At 44.2% G+C, this 22,722-nt stretch overlaps 1 protein-coding gene across 4 annotated transcripts in view; it reads left to right on the top strand.

Annotated features, from left to right (window-relative positions):
* The window catches only part of PRR5 (proline rich 5), a 67,528-nt gene that overhangs the window by 29,283 nt on the left and 15,523 nt on the right, over positions 1-22,722 (top strand). For 2 of the 4 annotated variants that reach the window (XM_081861000.1, XM_081861001.1), the window contains exons 3-5: positions 7,200-7,440; positions 19,644-19,724; positions 22,501-22,549. In XM_081861000.1, coding sequence (XP_081717126.1) covers positions 7,200-7,440; positions 19,644-19,724; positions 22,501-22,549 — 371 coding nt within the window. Of the gene's footprint in view, positions 1-6,884; positions 7,122-7,199; positions 7,441-19,643; positions 19,725-22,500; positions 22,550-22,722 lie in introns of those variants that run through there. The other 2 variants (XM_081861003.1, XM_081861002.1) reach the window with 2 other exon arrangements.

Genomic DNA, 22,722 nt, shown 5'->3' with positions numbered 1-22,722 from the left:
TTTTTCGAGGCGCTTCGCAAGACGAATTTCCCTGTGGGCTTGCTTTGCAAGACAAAAACGTCTTGCGAGTCTTGCAAGTTTTTTCCCTCCCCCCCCCCTTTTTCTAAGCCGCTTAGCCACTAATAGGGTTGCTTCGCAAGACGAAAAAACCGCTAGACGAAGAGACTCGCGGAACGGATTCTTTTCGTCTTGCGAGGCACCACTGTATCTGGAGATTATTAGCATAAGAACACAAGAGCCTGCTGGTCAGGGCCATGGCCCATCTAGTCCAGCATTCTGTGCTCACGGTGGCTGACCAGACCAGCAGGCAGGATCTGAGCACAAGAGCAGCACTCTTCAGAAGCATGGCTGCCTCAAACTGTGGAGGCAGAGCAGAGCCATCACAGCTGGTAGCCAGCCATAGCCCTCTCCCCTAAGAACTGGTCTCATCTTCCTTTAAAGCCATAAAGGAATCTGCACTCCAGATTGCTCATACTTGAAAACAAAACAAGGAGACGTTTTTCCTGGAAGCAAAAGGACAGGATGTGCCAAGAATGGCATGTCCTTTTCAAGTGTGTGTAGGTGTTAGGGTTACATTTCCTTCATGCGCTGAAGACCTCATAGCAAAGGTCTTGCATAGGAGGTTGCTGAAAACGAGAGAACAGGAAGCTCAAAGGATAAAAAGGTGACTTCAGGCGTGGCTGCTTTTTACCACCATCCCATATTCTGCAAACAGGCTTGCAAACGTTAAATGTAAATGTAATATTAGTGGTTGAGGTCCTGTTTGCTGGCACAATTGGGACCATGCCCTGACCCTCCAACCAGCAGAAAAGCGTGGAGAGGGAAGAGGCAGCTCTTGCCGATTCCCCTTTCCTCCTCTCTCCCTAAGGGAGGTAGGGAGGCAGATCCCCTCTCCGTAGACCCTGTTTAACCACCACAAGGTATATCTTGGTTTTTCTGTGAGGGTAAACTTAGATCCTTGAAGACTCGGGCAGGAGCTAAACCAATAAAGAAAGATTTAGTTTACAGAACGAAGTTGATAAAACAAAGGATGTGACAGGAGATAATGTTCTTTCAGGAAACAGTTAACTTATTAATAATTATACTTAATCTAGTGGATGATACCGGCTTCTAAACAAGGTAATAAATGCACAGCTTCTTTTAAATGTCAGCTGCTTTAATTCAGTTATTACTCCTCAGTTAGATGTTACAGGTTTCTAGACTAGATGGTAGATGCTCAGTTTATTTCCACTGCTTACACTTCAGTTCCTAAACTTAGTTGTTGTGTAGGTGTTACAGCTTAATACTTTGGTTCTTAAACAAGGAGGTGATACTTTCTCTCCATTTCCCAGCCTTTGACCAGTCATATTCCTGAGATACCTCTGGCAGTCTAACAGATCCAGGGGATCCCCACGCCCCCCTTTTTTCCTGGTTTGGGAGTCTTCTCTTTCTGGAAGATCTCTCTCCTCCTGACTGGAAGGAGACCCAAGTAGACAGTATCCTAACAGCTTCTCCTTCTCCTGGCTCCAACTCAGCCCTCTGGTCAACTCCTGTCTGAATGCTCTCCCAAGACACCCAACACAGTCTTCCTATCTAAGCTCAGAGACTCCTTTCTCTAGCTGTAGATATTTTTCCCAGGGCAGATGTTACACACGCAGACCAGGACCAACTTTCTTTCTCTCCCTCCTGCTCTCTCTTAGACCATCTCCCCATCTGAATCCTCTCTCTGAAACGGCTCCTTTTATTCTCCCTTCCAAAGCGCTGGCTCCATCCCCTTCTGGCAGGCCTTTTTCGTGGCCTATCTTTATTTTGCCGTGTGGGTACTTGTGTGTGTGGTTTTTAAAATCAAGACAGTTAAGAGGAAGAATCTTGAGTTGTGAAATAGGGCTGTATACTGAAATAGGGAAAGTATACTTCTGAACAACCCACAGCTCTGATTTCCCAGGCAATGGCAGGCCCCGCACCATATATAAGCATAGGAGACAGTTCTGTGGTTCTCCGGCTGATACTTCAAGGTCGCCTTATTCAGAGAGCCAATTAACATTCTGCAAGGTAGGCAAGCTAAGGAACAATTTACACAGCACAGAGGTGAGCAGGGAGTTTCAACTGTTTCATTATCAGTTGTTATTAGATGAACTTTCCCTGATCTTATACATCAGTTTAAAAGTATCTGCACATTGGACAGAGTTTCTGAAGTGTTAAATCATCTTCTTCCTTATCACCATCCCTTCTAATAGCAAACTTGGTGGTCCTGTACCTGTCATCAAGGCAGTGAAACGGGACCAGATTAGGCAGGGATTTCTGCATACTTGGCAGAAAACGATAAAGAAAAAAACCGAAAGCTCAATGAGAGACAAGCATGCACATTTCCCTCCCTGTGAGGTGGAATTTTGAAGGCACCCAGGGGCAGGAGAAAGATGCAGGAGGATGACTGCTTAGGGCGCGAGGTATGCAGAAACACCAAACGTTAACAAACCAAAGTGGGGCACCCCCCCCTCAAAGAACCCAGGAAAAACTGAGCATGCTCAGCTGCCTCCAGGAGCCTTGGGGTGTTGCGTCAGTTGGAGAAGAAAAACAGAAAATGAGGGGAAGGCATGGATTCACCTCCTTAAGCCCCTCACTGCTTATTGATGTCATGGAAGGGCACTGGGGGTCACGTGAGCACCCCCACCCCCACCTCCATGTCTTTAGAGCCCAGGACGTGTGTCAAGTGTGTCCTCCTCAAGCAAACCTCAAGTTGAACTGGAATGTCTCTTGTTCTTCTTTCTGTCCAGAAGGACCCAGTTACGCTGATGACCTGCAGCTGTTTCTCCATAACATCTGCATTGGAAGTAGCCTAGAGCCATACCTGAATGCAATGGCAGACAAGGATGAACCCAGGACTACCCCCAAGATATGACACTGCTCCTTTAGAGGGAGTATAGCTCTGTCCAAAACAGGCATAGGAGCCATCTACCCACAGCACCTGTTGTCTTCCCAAGATCCAAATTCATTTTATTCGTGTTCCTTTAAGCATGCAGGCGATGGGGATGGGTTAGCATGACTTAATTCTGCCAGAGTTAAGTACCAACAACAAATTAGTTTCAGAGAGGCTTCAGTGGTGCTGAGATTGCGTTGTATGGTACACAGTGCCAAAGAGTTCCTTTCTCAGGTTGAATCAGAAAAAGTTTCTCCCAGAACTCTCTCTCAGACACTCTGCAGACCTTGGAAATCACCAACAGTCATATTCAATAGCACAATTCTGAGATAATTTTTCTAAATTAACTAACTAGGTGGTCCCAAAAGCAGCCCCTTCAGCTCTCCTTTCTATATTTTCACTTGCCCCAACCTCGTCCGTAAAGAACTTGGTGTTGTGAATTTGGGGGTGGGGGTAGGCTGTTTACCTGGATCCCTTCCCCATTCCTGGATCCAGCAGGGATTCAATTGCTGAATTAGCCAGGCAAGGACCATAATGGCCTTCAAAGTGTGGGTCATTAAGGTAACAAAGGAAGTGGCTCTGTACCAGAGAATAACTGTCTGCTAGTTAGAAAAACAAAAGCAGGGTTGTGTGTGAAGCTAGAAGCAGGCTGGGCAGAACTGCAGGCTGGGCAGCTGGGAAACAGAATCATGCCTGATTCTTGCTGGGATCCAAGGCTGTGGCTGTGGGAGAAGCAAGACCTTCTTGGGGTATTATGTGAGCCCCTCAATAGTAGACTCAGGTGGTCTAGATGAGTAAATAAGCTAGATGGTAAAGGTAAAGAGACCCCTGACAGTTAGGTCCAGTTGTGGCTGACTCTAGGGTTGCGGCGCTCATCTCGCTTTACTGGCCGAGGGACCCTCCAGGTCATGCGGCCAGCAGGACTAAGCTGCTTCTGTCGAACCAGAACAGCGCACAGAAACGCCGTTTACCTTCCTGCCGGAGCGGTACCTATTTATCTACTTGCACTTTGACGTGCTTTGGAACTGCTAGGTTGGCAGGAGCTGAGACCGAGCAACGGGAACTCACCCCGTCGCAGGGATTCGAACCACAGACCTTCCGATCGGCAAGTCCTAGGCTCTGTGGTTTAACCCACAGTGCCACCCGTGTCCCAAGCTGGATAGTATATATGAATAAATAAACCATATATCATTAACTCACATAACCCATACAGTGGTACCTCAGGTTACATATGCTTCAGGTTACAGACTCCGGTAACCCAGAAATAGTACCTCGGGTTAAGAACTTTGCTTCAGGATGAGAACAAATTGTGCTGCTGCGGCAGCAGGAGGCCCCATTAGCTAAAGTGGTGCTTCAGGTTAAGAACAGTTTCAGGTTAAGAACGGACCTCAGGAATGAATTAAGTACTTAACCCGAGGTGCCACTGTTTATCATACAGCAAACTCAATTCAAGGAAACCAAACTCGGGGTAAGTGCCTGGAACCCCTGGAAACTTTCAGGACTCTGAGATCTCAACACACGGGCCCTCATCTAATTTGAAACTTTACCAGAGCCTGCTTAGCTTTGCAAATGTGCTAGCAGTTTTGTTGCTGCACCACTAGGGGTTGTAGGCAGATTAGCAAAAGCTAGAGGCTGGGAAATGTCCTCTGATTTTTTTTAGTTGCAAGTTGGTTTAAGCATGTTTTGTGTCTTGCTCTCATGGAAATATTAGCACATGATATGTGGAAAGCAAGGAGCCAGGCTATATTTGACATGGTGTGGTTTCCGTTTCTAACTTTCATAAATACTTCTTGAGAGCTCATCACCTCTCAACTACCCACGCTGGGTTTTGGAGGGGCTGTATTATCGCTAACCTGATTTCAATGGATACCACTTCTTTCCAGTCAAATACTGGAATAATGACGCATGAGAGACCAGTCACTGCTTGCTTTGTTACTGTTCTTTATTGTACTGCAGTTTGCAAAATTGTTATTTGTTTTTGTTTGTTTTTTACTGAAGTGTTTTATTGTTAGTCTCCAGGGGTATTTATGCTGTCTTTGAGCCCACTGGTCACATTTGCATGTCATTTGTTCTCTCTCAGCCATATATGATCACAGACAGATACGATCTGGCATTGTGACTTTGATTAGTGTATTTAATAAAATCCATCCAAACAGCAGAAAATACATCCTTTGTCTATTTGCCAACCATAGCTAAAATGGGAAGCCCCATCTATAGTAGATCCTTTCCTCCTAAACCTGTTGCACTTTCTCAAGAGTTTCTGGGAACACCATCACTGTTGTACATTATATGTAATGTTCCTTAATGGGCGAGGCCACCGCCAGATCTCCCCCTTTTATGGAATCCTAAAATTTCATAGAATCATGTAGTCAGAAGGGATCCCCCAAGGGTCATCGAGTCCACCCCCTGCAGTGCAGGAGTCTCAATCCATTTTTGTGAATCTCACAAAACACGTAATGGCGTGGGGTTTGGGGAGCACATTCTTTGGCCTGGCAGGTAGTGCTCAATGTGCCCACTCAAAATCATATTTAGTGAAGTCCACCTTGGGGTGGAGAGTTTTGAACATGAAACTTAGAATCCCTGTACGTTTCCTTCCTTCTCCCCTCCTGCATCTTCCAAAGACACAGGTCAGCCTCCCCTAACAAGCCCCACTTATGGGCTCTCCTTTGGGGGCTCCTTCGTTCAGTTGTTTGCATTTGTTTCTAAATTATAAATTATGGTTTGTTTGTTTTTTTAAATAAATCCCAATAGCTTCTTTACATGTTATGGGGTGTTTGTTTATAGTGATTAATATCATTATAAGCATTAGACACTATAGTAAATTGAGTAGATTAGACAACTGGAGTTTACCGCAAAAGCACAAGGTTGACATATGATGTGTTTGTTAAACTGTAACATGCAGATGTTTTTGGCACTTACCTACCAAAATAAACTGTTCTTGCAAGGGATCTGTTCAACGTGAGTGGTTTGGGAGCAGAGGGGCCCCTAATACTGTGCATTTCTTTTGTGATTTGGGATTAGGGGAGCATTGTGACCAGATAACTGCCTATAGGTTCTTTTCAGTGTACCTAGTGAGTTGAAGAATATGAAAGAGAATGGAAAATCTCAGGATTTTCTCCCGCTTTGGGTGGATACGCGGCCTGCATTAGAGCAGGGCTAGGCAACCTAAGGCCCGAGGGCCGGATGTGGACCAATCGCCTTCTCAATCCGGCCCGCGGACGGTCCGGGAATCAGCGTGTTTTTACAGGAGTAGAATGTGTCCTTTTATTTCAAATGCATCTCTGGGTTATTTGAGGGGCATAGGAATTCGTTCATTCCCCCCCCCAAAAAAAAAATATAGTCTGGCCCCCCACATGGTCTGAGGGACAGTGGACCGGCCCCCTGCTGCAAAAGGTTGCTGACCCCTGCCTTAGAGTAAGAGCGGAGGCTCTTGTTAGGCTATTTCAACTGCAAACGGCTTTGCTCTGTCATTTATGCTGCTGAGCTCCTCCCACTTTTTTAAATTTCAAGCTGAGTCATCTCTGTCTGTTTCTCCAGGTTGTGGTGTTTTAGAGACCAAATATGCCCCCCCCCCCCCCGTCCCATTGTAAAACTTTGCTTTTGAAGCTGTTATGAGGTGGAAGAGCCCCCAGCAACCAGCGCTGCAGGACATCTTTGAAATGCTTTTTCAAAAGCACCCACATCTCCTTAAACAGACCTCCTGTTTTGCCCAGGAGGCTTATCTTGTGCTTTCAGTTTAAGCAACCTCTTAGACAAGTAGATTTGTTATTTGCCCTGGTGAAAGACACACACACACACACACACAGAGAGAGAGAGAGAGAGAGAGAGAGAGAGAGAGAGAGAGAGAGAGTGTTAGAGTTTGTGTGTTGTAATGTGGCAAAGAATCGGTGGTTACGAAACTTCCCTATGCAATCTCCTCCATACGTCACCCTTAGTGGGTTGCTTCCCCCTCCCTTATTGGCTCCGGTTACAAGAGAAGGGGGGGGAACTCTTGAGAATTCAGTGAAGCTTTTACTATGGCAGGTGGAACATGCATGCGGAATGAGATTCTCAGTTTTTTTTTACAATGGGGATGAGAAAAAGTTTTGCACAACCTTCTGGTTTAAAGGGCCCCTTAATATGTAAAGGACAGCAGTGAGGAGTTCAGCTTTAAAAAAAAAAAAAAAAAAAAGCCTGGAGAAATTATTAACCACAATTTATGACGTCAGAGTTGATCTGATTAAAGGTTTGTTTTCTTGCTGGCAGAGGTGTGTTCTGTAGAGACTGGTTCTCTCTTCTTTGTTTTTTGTTTTGTTTTTTTAAGTTTCATTTTTGAACAGCAAACGGAGAAGCTGCTGCTCCAGCTGCGTGTGTGTGTGTTGTAAAAAGGATGGTGTTTCTCTAGCTGCCACGCACAAAACAACACATTTGACCATGAGGACTCTTCGCAGGTTGAAGTTCATGAGTTCGCCCAGCCTCAGTGATCTGGGCAAGAGAGAGCCAGCATCCTTGGATGAGCGGGGGACCCAGCAGCGACGGGCCTGCTCCAACGCCACCTGGAACAGGTACGCTCTTGCATATCCCCCACGCATGCAGGCAGGCAGGCAGGCACCAGGAATTTCTTCCACAGTAGCCAACGCAGCCAACACTGCAAATAATCACTTCTGGCTCAGATTTTAAAGCGTGTGTATGTATGTGTGTGTGTGTGTGTGTGTGTGTGTGTGTGTGTGTGTGCGCGCGCACAAACACACACACACACAGCAACAAGGCACAACACAGTTTGAATTCTTGGTCTGATTTTCATATGAGAGGAAACTTCCAGGTTTTTCATGCTTCTAGCCCTTCTGTTAGTGCTGACATACACAGTTTTCTCTCATTTCATTCTCACTGGCCATGACTGTCAAGATCTAGGGAACCCTTATTCTTTTGCTGGCTACTGTGTCTCCTGGTTGCTTTGCTTGTTGAGAAAGTAGGTGTAGTTTCTTTCTCCTTTCCCAGGGGAGGGTGGTTTGTTTATGGAACAGGAAAAACTGCATGTGTCTTGATGATGGGGGGGGGGGGAGGAAACACTTGAAGTGGGTTGTTAAATATATTTGTAGCTAGAAATAAATCACGGGGAGAGAGATTTACTGAAGGAATCTCTGCCATTTAAAAAAAAATACAAATAAAAAATGCCAGAGTTCCCTATATTATCAATAAGGTTTATCCATTATTGATGTTGGCATTTGAAGAAGAAAAAAGAGAGAAGCAGACCAAGTTACGACTATAATCTTAATCTGGGCCTTACTAAATGTTATACGCACGTGTGTGAAATGAAACCTCAAAAGACTTTAAAAAATATTTCTGACTAGAACTACTGTGGTGGAGGTGGCGTTCAGTTGAAAGCAGAGAGGTGGTGGTCTGGGAAAGGAAGGAGGAACTCTAAATTGTTTCTCCCCCCCCCCCCCCGAAAAGGCCTTCTCTTTTTTAGCCACTCTCCTGGGCGCTGAATGCAGGGGCGAAGGGCCTCCAATGTTGGGTTGGGCAGGCTTGTGTGGAATAATGCAGTCCCTTGGGAACCCAAATCTCAGGATGTTTAGGATTTTGAATTTACTCATCCTCTTTACGCAAGTCTCTCATGTGCCATGTGCAATAAAAATCAGCAGATTTTTATTTTTTATTTTTTAAAAAGACAGCGATGGCAGAGACCCATTCATCCTTGTGGCAAACCACACCATGAAAAAAAAAATGTATTAAACCGTTTCTGGAAAGTGCAAGTAGTGGTCACTTGTCAGATCTCGACAGGAATGCTGTTCCACAGAACAGGTAGCCATGCTGAAAGCCCTGTTTTGAGTTGCCATGGAGTGGGCTTCTGATCTTTTGGAACTTGTAGGAGCAGCTCTTCTGCAGACCGCAGTGACCTGCTGGATATATATTGGATAACACAGTCTCTAAATTAACCTGATCCTGAGCTGTATTGGGCCTTATATGTTAGTACCAGCACCTTTATCTTAGTCTGTAGCAGAGAAGACAATTAGTGGCTGCTCACTCCGATGGCTCTGCTCTGCTTCCATGGTCAGAAACTATACGCTTCTGAATACCAGCAGCTGGAAACCTTAGGAGGGGAGAGAGCTGTTGCGTTCAGGTCCTCCTTGGCTAGACAGGCCACATGCTCTTATTCTTAAATTGACAACCAGTGGAACTTCCAGAAGCAAGATGTTATATGCAGGTTCCCACAAGCAACCTGGCCACCGCATTCTGCACCAGCTACAGTCTCTCCACCGACCTGAAGGGCAGCCCCACATAGAGCATCAGTCCTAGTCATCAACCCAACCATTTCATAGTCTTAGCAGATCTGAGAATAAGAAGTGATTGTGTTGGTTGTCTGGGTCATCTCTGGTTTCTGGAGGTCAACCAGGGCATCAGTTTGTGCACCAACCAAATCAACTAGACACCCTTGCAGAGCTGTCTGGTCCTTCAGCCCTGCAGAGGTTAGCAAGAACCAGTGGCTCAAATAAATCAATATACTCGCTCTGCTTTCCTTTACTCTGAGCCTCTCACTGGTGGGCCACTTTAAGGATGAGATGGAGCATAACAGGTCAGGCGTAGGCATAGACAACTAAAGGGGGCAAGGAAATAGCATTACTGATAGCGGACTTGATTTGGCCCTGGAGCTACTGCTCGCTGTTCCCTAGTCTGTGAATCCACCTTGACAAACTCCTTAATCACACACAAACCCCATGGTAATGCCTTGTGACCTCAGTGGCCAGCCCTTCCTTATTTGGACTTGGGGTCTATTTTTTCTCTTGCCTTGTAGGTAAGCTGCTCTAATGCCCCGGGACATATGGCACTACTTAGCTGTTTCGATTAGCCACCTGAAGTGACACTGACTTGTGAGATACAAGACCTTTGCTCACTTAATTTGCATCCAGGCAAATATTGGGCATATATGTGCCCAGGTGCTAGGATAGCCTGTTGTTGCAGCAAAAAAATAGCATGCTGTTTGTTACACAAAAAAATGGCTTAAATTAATTAAACGTGTGTGCATATGAGTTTTGAGGAAGGGAAGAAACATACTTTGTTTTTACGCAATGCATACCCAGGCCACAGCAAGCACCATCTTAGAAGAGACATTCTGTCTTGTACAGCAGAGAAGAGGCAATGCCACTCCTTAAAGTGCCTCTCAAAATTTGTGTACATCTGCTATAAAAACTCATTTTGTAAAAAACAACAAAAGCCAGATTGTCACCTGATTAATCCAGGGGGCCTTTTAAAATGTTTAACTCAATATTGCAGACCTAATAAATATATTTATTATATTGGCTAGATTATCTGTACATAAAATCCAGTTCAAAACTTGAGAGAGATACTTTTCCTAACAAGCAGTAGAGTGGTTTCCTAGGAAATGTCCCAGTTTGTCAACTATTCATTTCACCATCTCTATGCAGTAGTATTCCTAGAAGCCATAAGATAGTCTCTCTGGACAAACCGAGTTTCCAATTGAAAGCAAACTTTGATTTTAAAATAAATTAAACAATTGTCCAGTAGCACCTTAGAGACCAACTAAATTTGTTCTGGGTATAAGCTTTTGTTTGCATGCATACTTCTTCAGATACCAACTTCAAATACTAACTTTTGATTTTAAAAGTTACTTGACAGAAAATACAAACACACTAGAATCATAGAATAATAGAATCATAGAATCATAGAGTTGGAAGAGACCACAAGGGCCATCGAGTCCAACCCCCTGCCAAGCAGGAAACACCATCAGAGCACTCCTGACATATGGTTGTCAAGCCTCTGCTTAAAGACCTCCAAAGAAGGAGGCTCCACCACACTCCTGGGCAGCAAATTCCACTGTCGAACAGCTCTTACTGTCAGGAAGTTCTTCCTAATGTTTAGGTGGAATCTTCTTTCTTGTAGTTTGGAACCATTGCTCCGTGTCCGCTTCTCTGGAGCAGCAGAAAACAACATTTCTCCCTCCTCTCTGTGACATCCTTTTATATATTTGAACATGGCTATCATATCACCCCTTAACCTCCTCTTCTCCAGGCTAAACATGCCCAGCTCCCTTAGCCGTTCTTCATAAGGCATCGTTTCCAGGCCTTTGACCATTTTGGTTGCCCTCCTCTGGACACGTTCCAGTTTGTCCGTGTCCTTCTTGAACTGAACACTAAAAGCTTTTCAGCAAGAAGACCTCAATATGTCTGTCTTTTGGGCAGTCTTCTCAGAAAGTTACAGGCCTTTAAAGTGCATTATAGTCTATGGCATCCACTTTTTTCTTTTACTTGTCCTATCACTCTGTAGTCATTGGGTGGTCAGTTGTAAAATCACACAGGGCTCCTTCACCTGTATTGTTAAATGGAAGAGCAAATTTGAACAGCTTTTGCTGTCTTCTGATCAACTTCCGTCTTCTTTTGAATCCAGCCACCCTCTGGGGAGAAAAGAACATAAGGATAAAGTGTAGAGGAGCTGCAACTGCTTCAGTCAGTCAGACTTTTATTGTTTATGGCCAATGGCCATTTCATTATAAATTGCAATACATCAGCAAGACAATCCAGTTAAAATATATCGATTTTCAGAACTGCAAATGACCCAAAATTGAAAAGTTCTCCAAATCATTTAGAATTAAAAAAAAAATCCTGTTGGCCGTCAATGCTGTTCTGCAAGTGCTTCATCTCTCCACTTCTTTTCAGTAATCTTAAAAAAAAGTTGGGCTCTTGGCTGCAATTAAGGATGTGAGCTTGTGACTGGAAATTCCTGGTCCATAGGCAGAGCCAAGGACATGCTTTGGCAGATCAAGGACCAGAATGTGAATTTTTGGCAGACCTGGTTCAGAAATTGGGGGGGGGGGTGATGCAAAGACCACTTGGAGGGTTTTTTTTGTTTTTTTTTACAATGAAGGGGCATATAAATTTTATAAAATAAATGCATTAAATGCAGTGATGAAGACCGTTCCACCCAGCGCTGATCCGGCTCACCAGGCCTGAGTTTCCAACTCAGAGCCCCCACCTGACATCTTCCTTCACACTCTTGAGTTCTCCCAAGCTGTGGCTTGACTTCACACCACTTCTAGTTGTGACAAGATTGACACCAGGTGATTGGCAGCTGCTTTGGCACCTGTCTCTTCCCCACGCCTGCCTAAGATTCACAATTGGTCTCCGCTTTTGGAATTCCTAGCATGCTTTCATTCTCTGCAGGGATTTCCCTTTGATTCCAAAGCTAAGTGAAACTGTCAGATCAAAGCAAGCCTTCTGCCTAGTTTCTGCTGTGCAAATTTATACTTTATAATTTCATGGCCTCTTCAGCTTTCCCATGAATCCTCAAAACAGCTTACATTGCCTGCTTCACAGCCTACACAAGCAAACCAATCTAACAGCAAACATAAGCATAAATTACATTACCTACCAGTTTCATTTAATCACTCAAAATTTGCATAGGATTAAAATAACTTCGATTCTTTACTATCTTTGTGCAGTCTTTAGCTGCTCGTTGAAGTGGGGCAGGACTGGAATAAGCTCTAGAGTGCTGAAAACAGAACAGATAACAATAGCAAAATGAATTCCAGGCTTTCTGATCTTTGGCCTAATTTCTAAGACCAAAAGGATAAGATATTTATTTGTTTTCCTTTTTTGTGCCCCTTAGAAAACAGTGGCTGCTTGTAGGATTAACTGGTAGTGTTGGAGGGTTGGGGGGAAGGAAGAGACAATGATGTAGAAAGAAGGGGAATATAAACCTGAATAAAGACAAGTGTCTTAAAATGGTGAAATTGATCAGCAGTGCAAGTAAGTAGACATTTTACACACCATGTAGGCCAAAATCCACCCTCGCTGCTGAACTGCATGTGAAGAACAGGATCTGAGAGAAGGAGCTGCCACAGGTACCTGGTCTAACCACTCAACCTCCTTGCCACTGAGACTCTTCTGTGATGCATCAAACCTTCACCCAGTTCCCCAAGTTCTCTATGACAGAGTCCTGGATTTCCCTGTCACAAACAACACGTTGCTCTTTCCCTGCTTCTGTTGTGAGTTGACTGGGACAAGGGCTTGTTGTTGGACATTAGGAGAGCAGGATTATGGCTGAAACCTCTTCCCTCTTCCCTCAGTCCTAGAAAACCAGTTTCCTCCCTTTCTGTAAAACAATTGACAGCAACGTACCCAAATACGACCATGTTACTTAGAGCATTTGTTTATATATGATATCCTGCATTTCATGGATTCTAAAGAAGTGTATGACATAATCTTGTAAAATCAGACCTTTGCTTAAAAGGTCTGCAAAGCCAGTTTTAAAAGGATAGTCCTTAACTGGGTATCTCAGTTTAAAAAGCTCTGCTATCTACGTATTCATGGGATCCAAACTCCAGGTCCTTATAGAGAAAGACATCCTTAGCTTGGTTATTTCTTTACAGTTCAGGGAAACAGAATAATTCACTGTACAAGGTTAAAACAAATGAGAAGACAACAAAATTATTATTATTATTTATTTATTTATTTATTTATTTATTTATTTATTTATTTATTTATTTATACCCCAGCCACTCTGGGTGGCTTCCAACAAGTACAGTGGTACCTCGGATAAAGAACTTAATTCATTCTGGAGGTCCATTCTTAACCAGAAACTGTTCTTAACCTGAGATACCACTTTAGCTAATGGGGCCTCCCGCTGCTGCTGCTGCTGCACAATTTCTGTTCTCATCCTGAAGCAAAGTTCTTAACCCGAGGTACTATTTCTGGATTAGCGGAGTCTGTAACCTGCAGTGTCTGTAACCTGAAGCATATGTAACCCAAGGTACCACTGTATTTTAATACAGTGTTAAACATTAAAAGCTTCCCTAAACAAAGAAACATACCATAGGAGCAAAGGACACGACCCATTCAAAAGAAACCAGGCCTGGATCAGCAGAAGTGAAATCAAAATAGTTTTTCTGTCAGTTCTTTCCCTCAAAGCACACGAAAGCTATGCAACATTACTTTTATGTGAGATGTTCATCTTTTGTGTGTGCATATATTGCATAGAAAGGCAGTTCCCTCCATTCCTTCACACTTTAGTGTCCGTAAGAATGGGGACTATACAGATAGCAGCAGGCTTGAGTCCTACTTGATGAAAAACTGTAAGCAGAGACTGCAAGGAATCCTTATCAACACTTCATGTCGTAGCTGCAGCCATTTTAAGTTTGTGCGGGCGTCAGAGCACCCCTAGCTTAGATCTTGGGTTGCAAGTCATTTACTGGGGTCCACGGCAGAAAAGATTTGCAAAGTATATTAATCACAAGTCTTGTGCATATAAATGAGCTGGGGGGCTAATTTGCTGACTTCAGCATCTGCACATTACCTTAATTAGTGTATAGTTTCTTGAGAAGATGTCAAGTGTTGCGCAGTATCTTACTCTTACGCAGTTCTAATCAGTTATGAATAAGTGGCAGTTATTAAAGCTGAAGAATGCTATTACTTTTGGGAGTTCTTATTCCCTTACTTTTTTTGCAAATTTGTCACCCTCACTTTTTGATAGCTCTGTGTGGCTAATGAGAGTTTCCACAGTCAGCTGGTTCAACTTGCCCAACATTGTCTGCAGGGAGGGAAGGGGGGAGCCAGCGCATGCGGGGAGAGTGGTCTCCCAGGGAGCAGAAATAAGGGTGGGGACAAAGCCGTTGAAACTGGGATTAGAGAGCTGGGCCAAAACAAACAAGATGAATTTTAACAGGGAGAAATGTAAAGTATTGCACTTGGGCAAAAAAAATGAGAGGCACAAATACAAGATGGGGGACACCTGGCTTGAGAGCAGTACATGTGAAAAGGATCTAGGAGTCTTGGTTGACCGCAAACTTGACATGAGCCAACAGTGTGACGCGGCAGCTAAAAAAGCCAATGCAATTCTGGGCTGCATCAATAGGAGTATAGCATCTAGATGAAGGGAAGTAATAGTGCCACTGTATTCTGCTCTGGTCAGACCTCACCTGGAGTACTGTGTCCAGTTCTGGGCACCACAGTTCAAGAAGGACACTGACAAACTGGAACGTGTCCAGAGGAGGGCAACCAAAATGGTCAAAGGCCTGGAAACGATGCCTTATGAGGAACGGCTAAGGGAGCTGGGCATGTTTAGCCTGGAGAAGAGGAGGTTAAGGGGTGATATGATAGCCATGTTCAGATATACAAAAGGATGTCACATAGAGGAGGGAGAAAGGTTGTTTTCTGCTGCTCCAGAGAAGCGGACACGGAGCAATGGCTCCAAACTACAAGAAAGAAGATTCCAGCTAAACATGAGGAAGAACTTCCTGACAGTAAGAGCTGTTTGACAGTGGAATTTGCTGCCAAGGAGTGTGGTGGAGTCTCCTTCTTTGGAGGTCTTTAAGCAGAGGCTTGACAACCATATGTCAGGAGTGCTCTGATGCTGTTTCCTGCTTGGCAGGGGGTTGGACTCGATGGCCCTTATGGTCTCTTCCAACTCTATGATTCTATGGTAGCCAGCAGCTACAGGCCTTAAGCATCATCATCATTATATTAACTGCCTCACTCTGCCTCATCATAGAGGGTTGTGGGACTGAGAGAAGGGTCTCTCCCAAAGGTCTCAGAACTCAGACAGGTTTATATGAGGAAATGCCGTCTTTCAAAGACCCTGGATCCTGCTTGAGAGGGCAGGGAATGCTGATTTGCTACACCAGCTCACAAGCTTGCACAGTGGACATGCTTGGATTTGGACTGTTTCCATCACACAATGGTAGCAGGACTAGCTCAGGATCCAGCCAGGGCCGTAGCTAGGGGGTGGTGTGGTGGGCCCCCACCAGGGGCGCAGGCGAGGGGGTGGGCGCAAAATCAGCTAAAAAATATGTCCAGCAGTTTGAGGCAGAGTTGTATAATCCCCATTTAGCAGAAAAACCTGTAGGTTCTGTAGATAGACGCAGACCTGCTTTAGGAGGAGGGGGGCAGGGATTTTCCATTCCCTTCTGCTCTGAAAACTAAAGCCAACCTGTTACAGATAGGTAGCCGTGTTGGTCTGCCATGGTCAAAACAAAATAAAAAAATTCCTTCCAGTAGCACCTTAAAGACCAACTGAGTTAGTTCTAGGTATGAGCTTTCGTGTGCATGCACACCTGGTAATTCAAGAAGCAAAGTTTCCTTGAGTGACGCTGCCTTGGGATGGTACCCCAGCTCAGGTACTGCTCACAAACAAATCACACCTGTATTGTATGGTAGATGGCTGGGTTTTCATGAAGTGTGCTGGTAGGACAGGGATTTTGGTGCCTGGGCCAGTGTGAGAAGAGTCTGCCTGCATGGCCCATGGTTCCTTGAAATGTGTTCCTTGAAATCAGAGTTTTCAGGAGAGAGAGAGAGAAAGAGAGAGAGAGAGAGAGAGAGAGAGAGAGAGAGAGAGAACTTTCCTTGAAGCATCTCACTACTTCCCCAGATCTGTGAGCCATTTAAGGTACCGATTAATGTAGAACAAGTGGGGGACAAATGACACCAAGACTCTTTTGTTCCCCCTCCCATTAATTTATTAATATATTAAGTAATAATAGGAGGACCTGAGCAGTGTTTCATCTGATGCTTTATAGTAAATTATACCACCTTCATGTACAAAACCATTTTTCACCTTCTCACCCCTTGCTTTTTCCTGTAAGACCTATTGCAGTCGTTAAGAGTCGTCAACAGGCTCATCACAGCTATCTGCCAATCACCCATTCCCACCACCCTTCTGAGCAATACCCCTCCCCACCTTCTCACTATATAGAAGGGTCTGGTGACTTCTGTTTCAGTGTATCTGAAGAAGTGTGCATGCACACGAAAGCTCATACCTAGAAGTAGCTTAGTTGGTCTTTAAGGTGCTACTGGAAGGAATTTTTTTATTTTGTTTTGACTATGGCAGACCAACACGGCTACCTATCTGTAACTATACCATCTTTGTAATGCATAAAGATATATTTTATGTACATAATAATATAATACATAACCCACACATTATGATGAGGAACATTTTGCTGGTGGAAGAAATAAGAAAAGGATATTGAAATTGTACAATGGTGACAAGAGACCCTAATCCTATGTCCTTGGTCCAATGAATTTGTGCCTGAGTAGTGGGGCTGTCTTGAGATCTTTTCTCTTCCAGAAGAGCTTTTCAGACTGCATGGGGATCACTTCTGAAGATCCCTGAATTTTAGGGGCTGCTTCTTGAAAGGGGACTTAGAAGCTGCACTCCTCTCGTGGAATTGGCTGTGAAGACCTTTGGATTGTGACCTGACCTGGCATTTAAGCAACACAACCTCCCATCATTGTTATTTTGAGCTGGGTTATGTTCAGCAAGAAACACAAAGAAGAGTTCCTTTTAAGTTGGAGAAGTTGATTTTACTTTAATGTTCTCCCACATTTTGTACTTGGGATGTGAAGGACTTTCAAAAATGCTAACTTCTACCTGCAGTCTAACGTTACCTGCTAAATAATTAGGTCAGCTTTTGACTGGACTATGATTTAAACGAGATTCCCGCATTGCAAGGGGTTGTACTAGATGACCCTCAGGGGTCGCTTCCAATTCCACAATTCTATGATGCTGTGACTATTACATATCCAGAGCAGATTATATCCCTCCTTGGAAGGAGGACTTTGTTCTCCCAAAGCCAGTGAATCGAAAGTGTTTCACTGGGTCACTTATAGAGCAGGAATATGCAATGCAAAGCATCACAGATCAGAAAATTATAATCCTATAAGCTTCAGAAGCAGAATTCTGTTACCTAGGTTGTTATTTAAATCTGACAGACAGGATGAGCAACAACAACAAAGAGAACTGTAGTCCTGTTGATTCATCCAAAGCAAAAGAATTGAGCGAGTGCTTTGGACTTGAAGACCCAGTTTCAGATCCTTTCTTACTCATGAAGCTGATGAGGAGGCCTTGGGCAAGTTGAACTCTCTCAACCTAGACTAAAATGGCTTCTTTGCACAAAGGATGGAATGCAGTGGAGTAACTTATAATTAGTTGGCCTAATTGCGTACCCCAGATGTCCTACTATAATTTGTTGGTGGAAACAAACCCTTTTGTCTCCAAACAAATCTGAGTACCTCCATTAAAATTAACAAATGCTTGCAAAATGGTGGCAGAAAGTATATTTCATATTCTGAATGTATTTCATTTTCTCTCTGAACTGAATTGCGCCTGAGTTGTACTGCTGTCTGCAGAGACATCTAGCCTCAAATCTTTCAAATTGTCCATTGAGTGTATCTACATGCTGTCCCAAACCTGCTGACCAGTGTTTCCATTCTGTGTGTCTCTGAGAGAGGAGTTCAGACAAAGAGCTACTGAACCAGCTTGAAACGCTTATCAGCTGAAAGAAGAATGGGGAGAGAAGAGAAAAACCAAGCAATATCTTCTATTTTTATCTGTTCATGCATTTCTGCATGGTTAGGTAGTGGCCTCATTGCCCTGGCCTGCCAGCTACAGTTTCCTGTAAATGGGATGATGAGGCCGGACTTGCTGCTCAACAATGAGGCTCAACATGAAACTGGAAGCATGTTTTGGTGATGAGCTGCTGCGACCGCTGCAAAAGGTCATGCAAACACAGCAATTATTGAAGCAAAGAATCCCACCACTTTCCTCTACACACAGGAACTCTTTTTTGTCCTTTAAGGTGTGCAGCATGATTGAAGTGCTGACTTTCTCTACTGTGCAAAATACGAATGGCACTACAGTAGCATAACAGACTAAACGCTCTGCAGTCTATTTCCCCTTAAAGCACAGAATGGGAGAGGTGGTTGGCAACCCATCCAGGGGTTCAGCCCAGCTTCCCGTCTCGCCCTTGATCCTGTATTCCCCCCAGTGCATCTCAGATCCTTTCTCCTGTGCCAGCAGAGATTAAGGGAAAGACTTCTTTGGCACCTCTGCCAAAGAGCAGCTAGAGGCTTGAATAGGGCCCTCACATTATCATCATCTCACCTGCTGTCTCCCTGGGTCTGTCTGAGGCAAACAAGGGGAAAGCTCTGCCAAAGACTGCTTTCTGCTCATGATTGCATCTTTTATATATTTCATCAAATATTGCAATATTACCATTAATAAAATATCACGTGTATCCTGCCCTTCCTCAAGCAAGCTCAATCTATATCTTATCTGTATTATGAAATGCAGCATTTTTTCCTTAAAGCAGCTTCAATCTGAATGAGAAGAACAACAATAGCTCAACTGGTTAGAGCATGGTGCTGATAACACCCAAGGTTGCAGGTTTGATCCAAGGTGGGTTCGACTAGAACAGGCATAGGCAAACTCAGCCCTCAGGATGTTTTGGGACTACAACTCCCACCATCCCTAACTAACAGGACCAGTGGTCAGGGATGATGGGAATTATAGTCTCAAAACATCTGGAGGGCTGAGTTTGCCTATGCCTAGACTAGAAGTTCCTCAGGGTCCCTTCCAACTCTACAGTTATTCTATAATCTATCTGAGTTTTAAGCTCGTAATGTGTACCCAGCCATAGTTGATGGTTATGTCTGTACAGAGGGATTTTCAAATCGCCACTCAGTTTTGTCCTTGTTGGGCAGGGATTTGAACCCAAGTTTTCCCTGATCTAGTCCAGTATTCCATCCATTACATGCTTTATCAAAAAAAACTAGAAGTTAGAACTTCTCCATCTTTTCCTCCAGCCTGATTTCCATCTGTTCTGTCTTCTTCACCATGCTACTTCCAGCAGGTTTGTGGGTTACCCCTCACTTTCTGTGCTTTGGAAGTAATTGTTAGGAATGCCTAAAAACTAAAGGTTGTGAAATCTTAAATTAAATGCTGTGCAGCTTGTCACAAATGTGCCTTTTTCTTGCAGTATCCATAATGGAGTCATAGCTGTGTTCCAGCGAAAAGGTCTTGCAGAACACGAGCTCTACAACCTGAATGAAGGAGTCAGGTGAGTCAGATCATCAGATTATACACCTGTCCCAAGACACAGTCATCACCACGGAGGGTCATTATTTCATAAGTGATCTGTACCATTTTAATTTATTCCAACTATTGAGATAGTGGCACTGGTGTCAATGACAGTGTGCAGAGATGTGCACAAAGGCAAGCCCTCCTCAATGAATTAACGTAGGCTCTGCAGTTGCTGTTGGCTTCCATCTTTCTTGAGAGACAATGGAGTGTGCCTCCAGGGGTGAAGCCAAACGGCTGTGTTAGCAGCACCAAAGTGACCTCCCTGGGGTGCAAGAGGGTAGTTACCATATTTTTGCCCCTGAAAAGTTCATACAGTTGAAGAGAGGATGATGCAATGCTCTTTATAGCTTTCTCCTTCACCTCACTGTGCTTTCCCCTTTTCATACTAGCCCTACAACTTTTCAGAGGTGCCAGAAAACAGCAGGGCTAATCATCAACCCTCCCTTAGGCAGCAGCAGCCAGTCCTGTTTCACCACCTGAGGCGAAATGACAAGGAGCTCGTGCCCCTTGGCTGAAGCCTCACTTACTGGGGTTGCAAGCTCTCGCTGCTTCTCCTCCTGTCTCGGGCAGCAGGGGCAGGCAGGGCAAGGGTGCTGCCCCAAGGTATTCACCACCCAAAGCAGCTGCCTCATGGGTGGGCTGGCCGGCCCTAGCTGTAGGTAAAGGAGACATATTTACAGTAAAATCCATTATGTGGTTGCTATAAGCAATAATGCCTTTTATCCTTTTCTTGATGCCCCTCCTCCAGCAGCCTTCTTTGTTTATCTGCTGGCTGTGGACAAAGATGCTGTGCCTTCGCCCTGCCCAGCATCAAAGCAAGCAGGCTTGCAGCAAAAGCCTGGAGCACTGCATGCCCCTGTCATTCCCCTGCCAGCCCGCTGCATTTCTACCCTGGCTCTAGATAAGGGCCGTGTTCCCTCCTGTGGGTACAGCATAAAAGCCAAGAGCTGGCAGGAAGGGTGTCGGTCACGCCATGTCTCCTTCGCCAGGTTGCTATATTTGCTCTATATTTTTCCTAGTCTGTTTTCTACTTATAAGAGAGGCTGGCAAAGAACTGAAGAACACTCTATTCATCCTCTGCTGGGCCACTTTTAGGAGTTAAACAAATCTGGTATATTTTATTTTTTTATTATTTGTAGTCTAGGGTTGACTTTGTATGGGTGGGGTAAAAGGAAAGGAAGATAAGACCATGAAAAGCTTTCCATGGCTGGTAAAGCTGAAACAAGCCTGGCCTTTGAAGGTCTTTGCTGCATTTACTAAGGGCTAGTTGGATATATTGTTCTTTCCTGTGCTGTATTTTTTGGAGCAGACATATCTTCCCCCCTGCACTGATTATGTTGGTAAGAATTTTAGATATTTGCTGTATAAGAAGAACAGAATTTTATAACAAATATGCTTTTAACATTGTTGAATGAATGAGCTGATGCAGCGGGAAAACAGCTGTCAGAGTGGTGGAAGTCTAAGGCATAGAGGGCCACACATGAGAGAGGGATCAGTTGTGTCACAGACAACAAAGGAAGCAGAGCAAGAGAGAGAAGAGACCTTTGGGCTTGCCAACAAGAAGATTGTCCGTGAACTTAGCAAGGACATTTTTTGGAGTGCAAAGGGTGGAAGCTAGACTGTAGGGGGTGAGGAATGGAGCTGGAAGAGTAAGTCAAGTGGGAGTGAGCAGCCTGCTGAAAAATTGAGGAAGACAAGAAGAGAGAGGAAATTGTGATAAAGCAGGATATCAGTGACTCAAGCTTTGAGGTATTTTTAGCTGCTTCCAGATGCTGGTAACAGACAAAGCACATCACAGAATTGCTTTGCTAACCTCTGCTGTGGCTGTTGCCCAATACAAAGCCAGCTCCTGCCTCTTCCATAAGGGTTTTTGTATATGGCAGTTTTGAATACCTAAGCTATTTTTGTTTTTCTGAATTAAAATTGAAGGCACCAGGAAAGTTAGGCTCGGCTTACTTTTTAAGCCTCACATCACCTTGCCAACAAAGGTCCGTACAGTTAAAGCTGTGGTTTTCCCAGTAGTGATGTATGGAAGTGAGAGCTGGACCATAAAGAAGGCTGATCGCCAAAAAATTGATGCTTTTGAATTATGGTGCTGGAGGAGACTCTTGAGAGTCCCATGGACTGCAAGAAGATCAAACCTATCCATTCTGAAGGAAATCAGCCCTGAGTGCTCACTGGAAGGACAGATCCTGAAGCTGAGGCTCCAATACTTTGGCCACCTCATGAGAAGAGAAGACTCCCTGGAAAAGACCCTGATGTTGGGAAAGATGGAGGGCACAAGGAGAAGGGGACGACAGAGGACGAGATGGTGGGACAGTGTTCTCGAAGCTACCAGCATGAGTTTGACCAAACTGCGGGAGGCAGTGGAAGACAGGAGTGCCTGGCGTGCTCTGGTCCATGGGGTCACGAAGAGTCGGACACGACTAAACAACAACAACAACAACAACACTGAGGGACAAACTAGATGGGATGCAATCTGTAGGTTTTTGTTGTTTGTTTTTACTTCAGAACATTTTACTTCAGAACAGTGGCAATAGTGCCACTATTTCAGTAAGGGTTATGTGGTTCAACTATGATCTAACAAGGTATTGTGTCATTTTTGATAGACGAACACATTTACTCTTGCATGTACATTCCCTGGCCATAAAGTATGCTGCATGTGTAGCACAATGTGATGGTCACATGATTTATTATTATTATTATTATTATTATTATTATTATTATTATTATTATTATTCTCTTTGGAACAGGCAACTACTGAAAACTGAGTTGGGATCATTTTTTACTGAATATTTACAGGTTGGTACAGTTTGCTTTTTAGTCTTTTACTTTTCCCTCACGTTGTTCACTGAAGCAGTCTGCTGAACAAAACTATTGGCAGCAGACGCTTCCAACCTAAGAGGTTTTAATATGGAAACTTTGCATGAGAGTTTGTTTGCCTGTTCACACTGGACCTGACCTGAAGACATTTC

The sequence above is a fragment of the Podarcis erhardii genome (genome assembly GCF_964252035.2).
Source record: "Podarcis erhardii genome assembly, chromosome: 5".
NCBI classification, from domain to species: Eukaryota; Metazoa; Chordata; class Lepidosauria; order Squamata; family Lacertidae; genus Podarcis; species Podarcis erhardii.
Note: the sequence above shows the minus strand (reverse complement) of the source record. Positions and strands in the feature narration are given on the sequence as shown.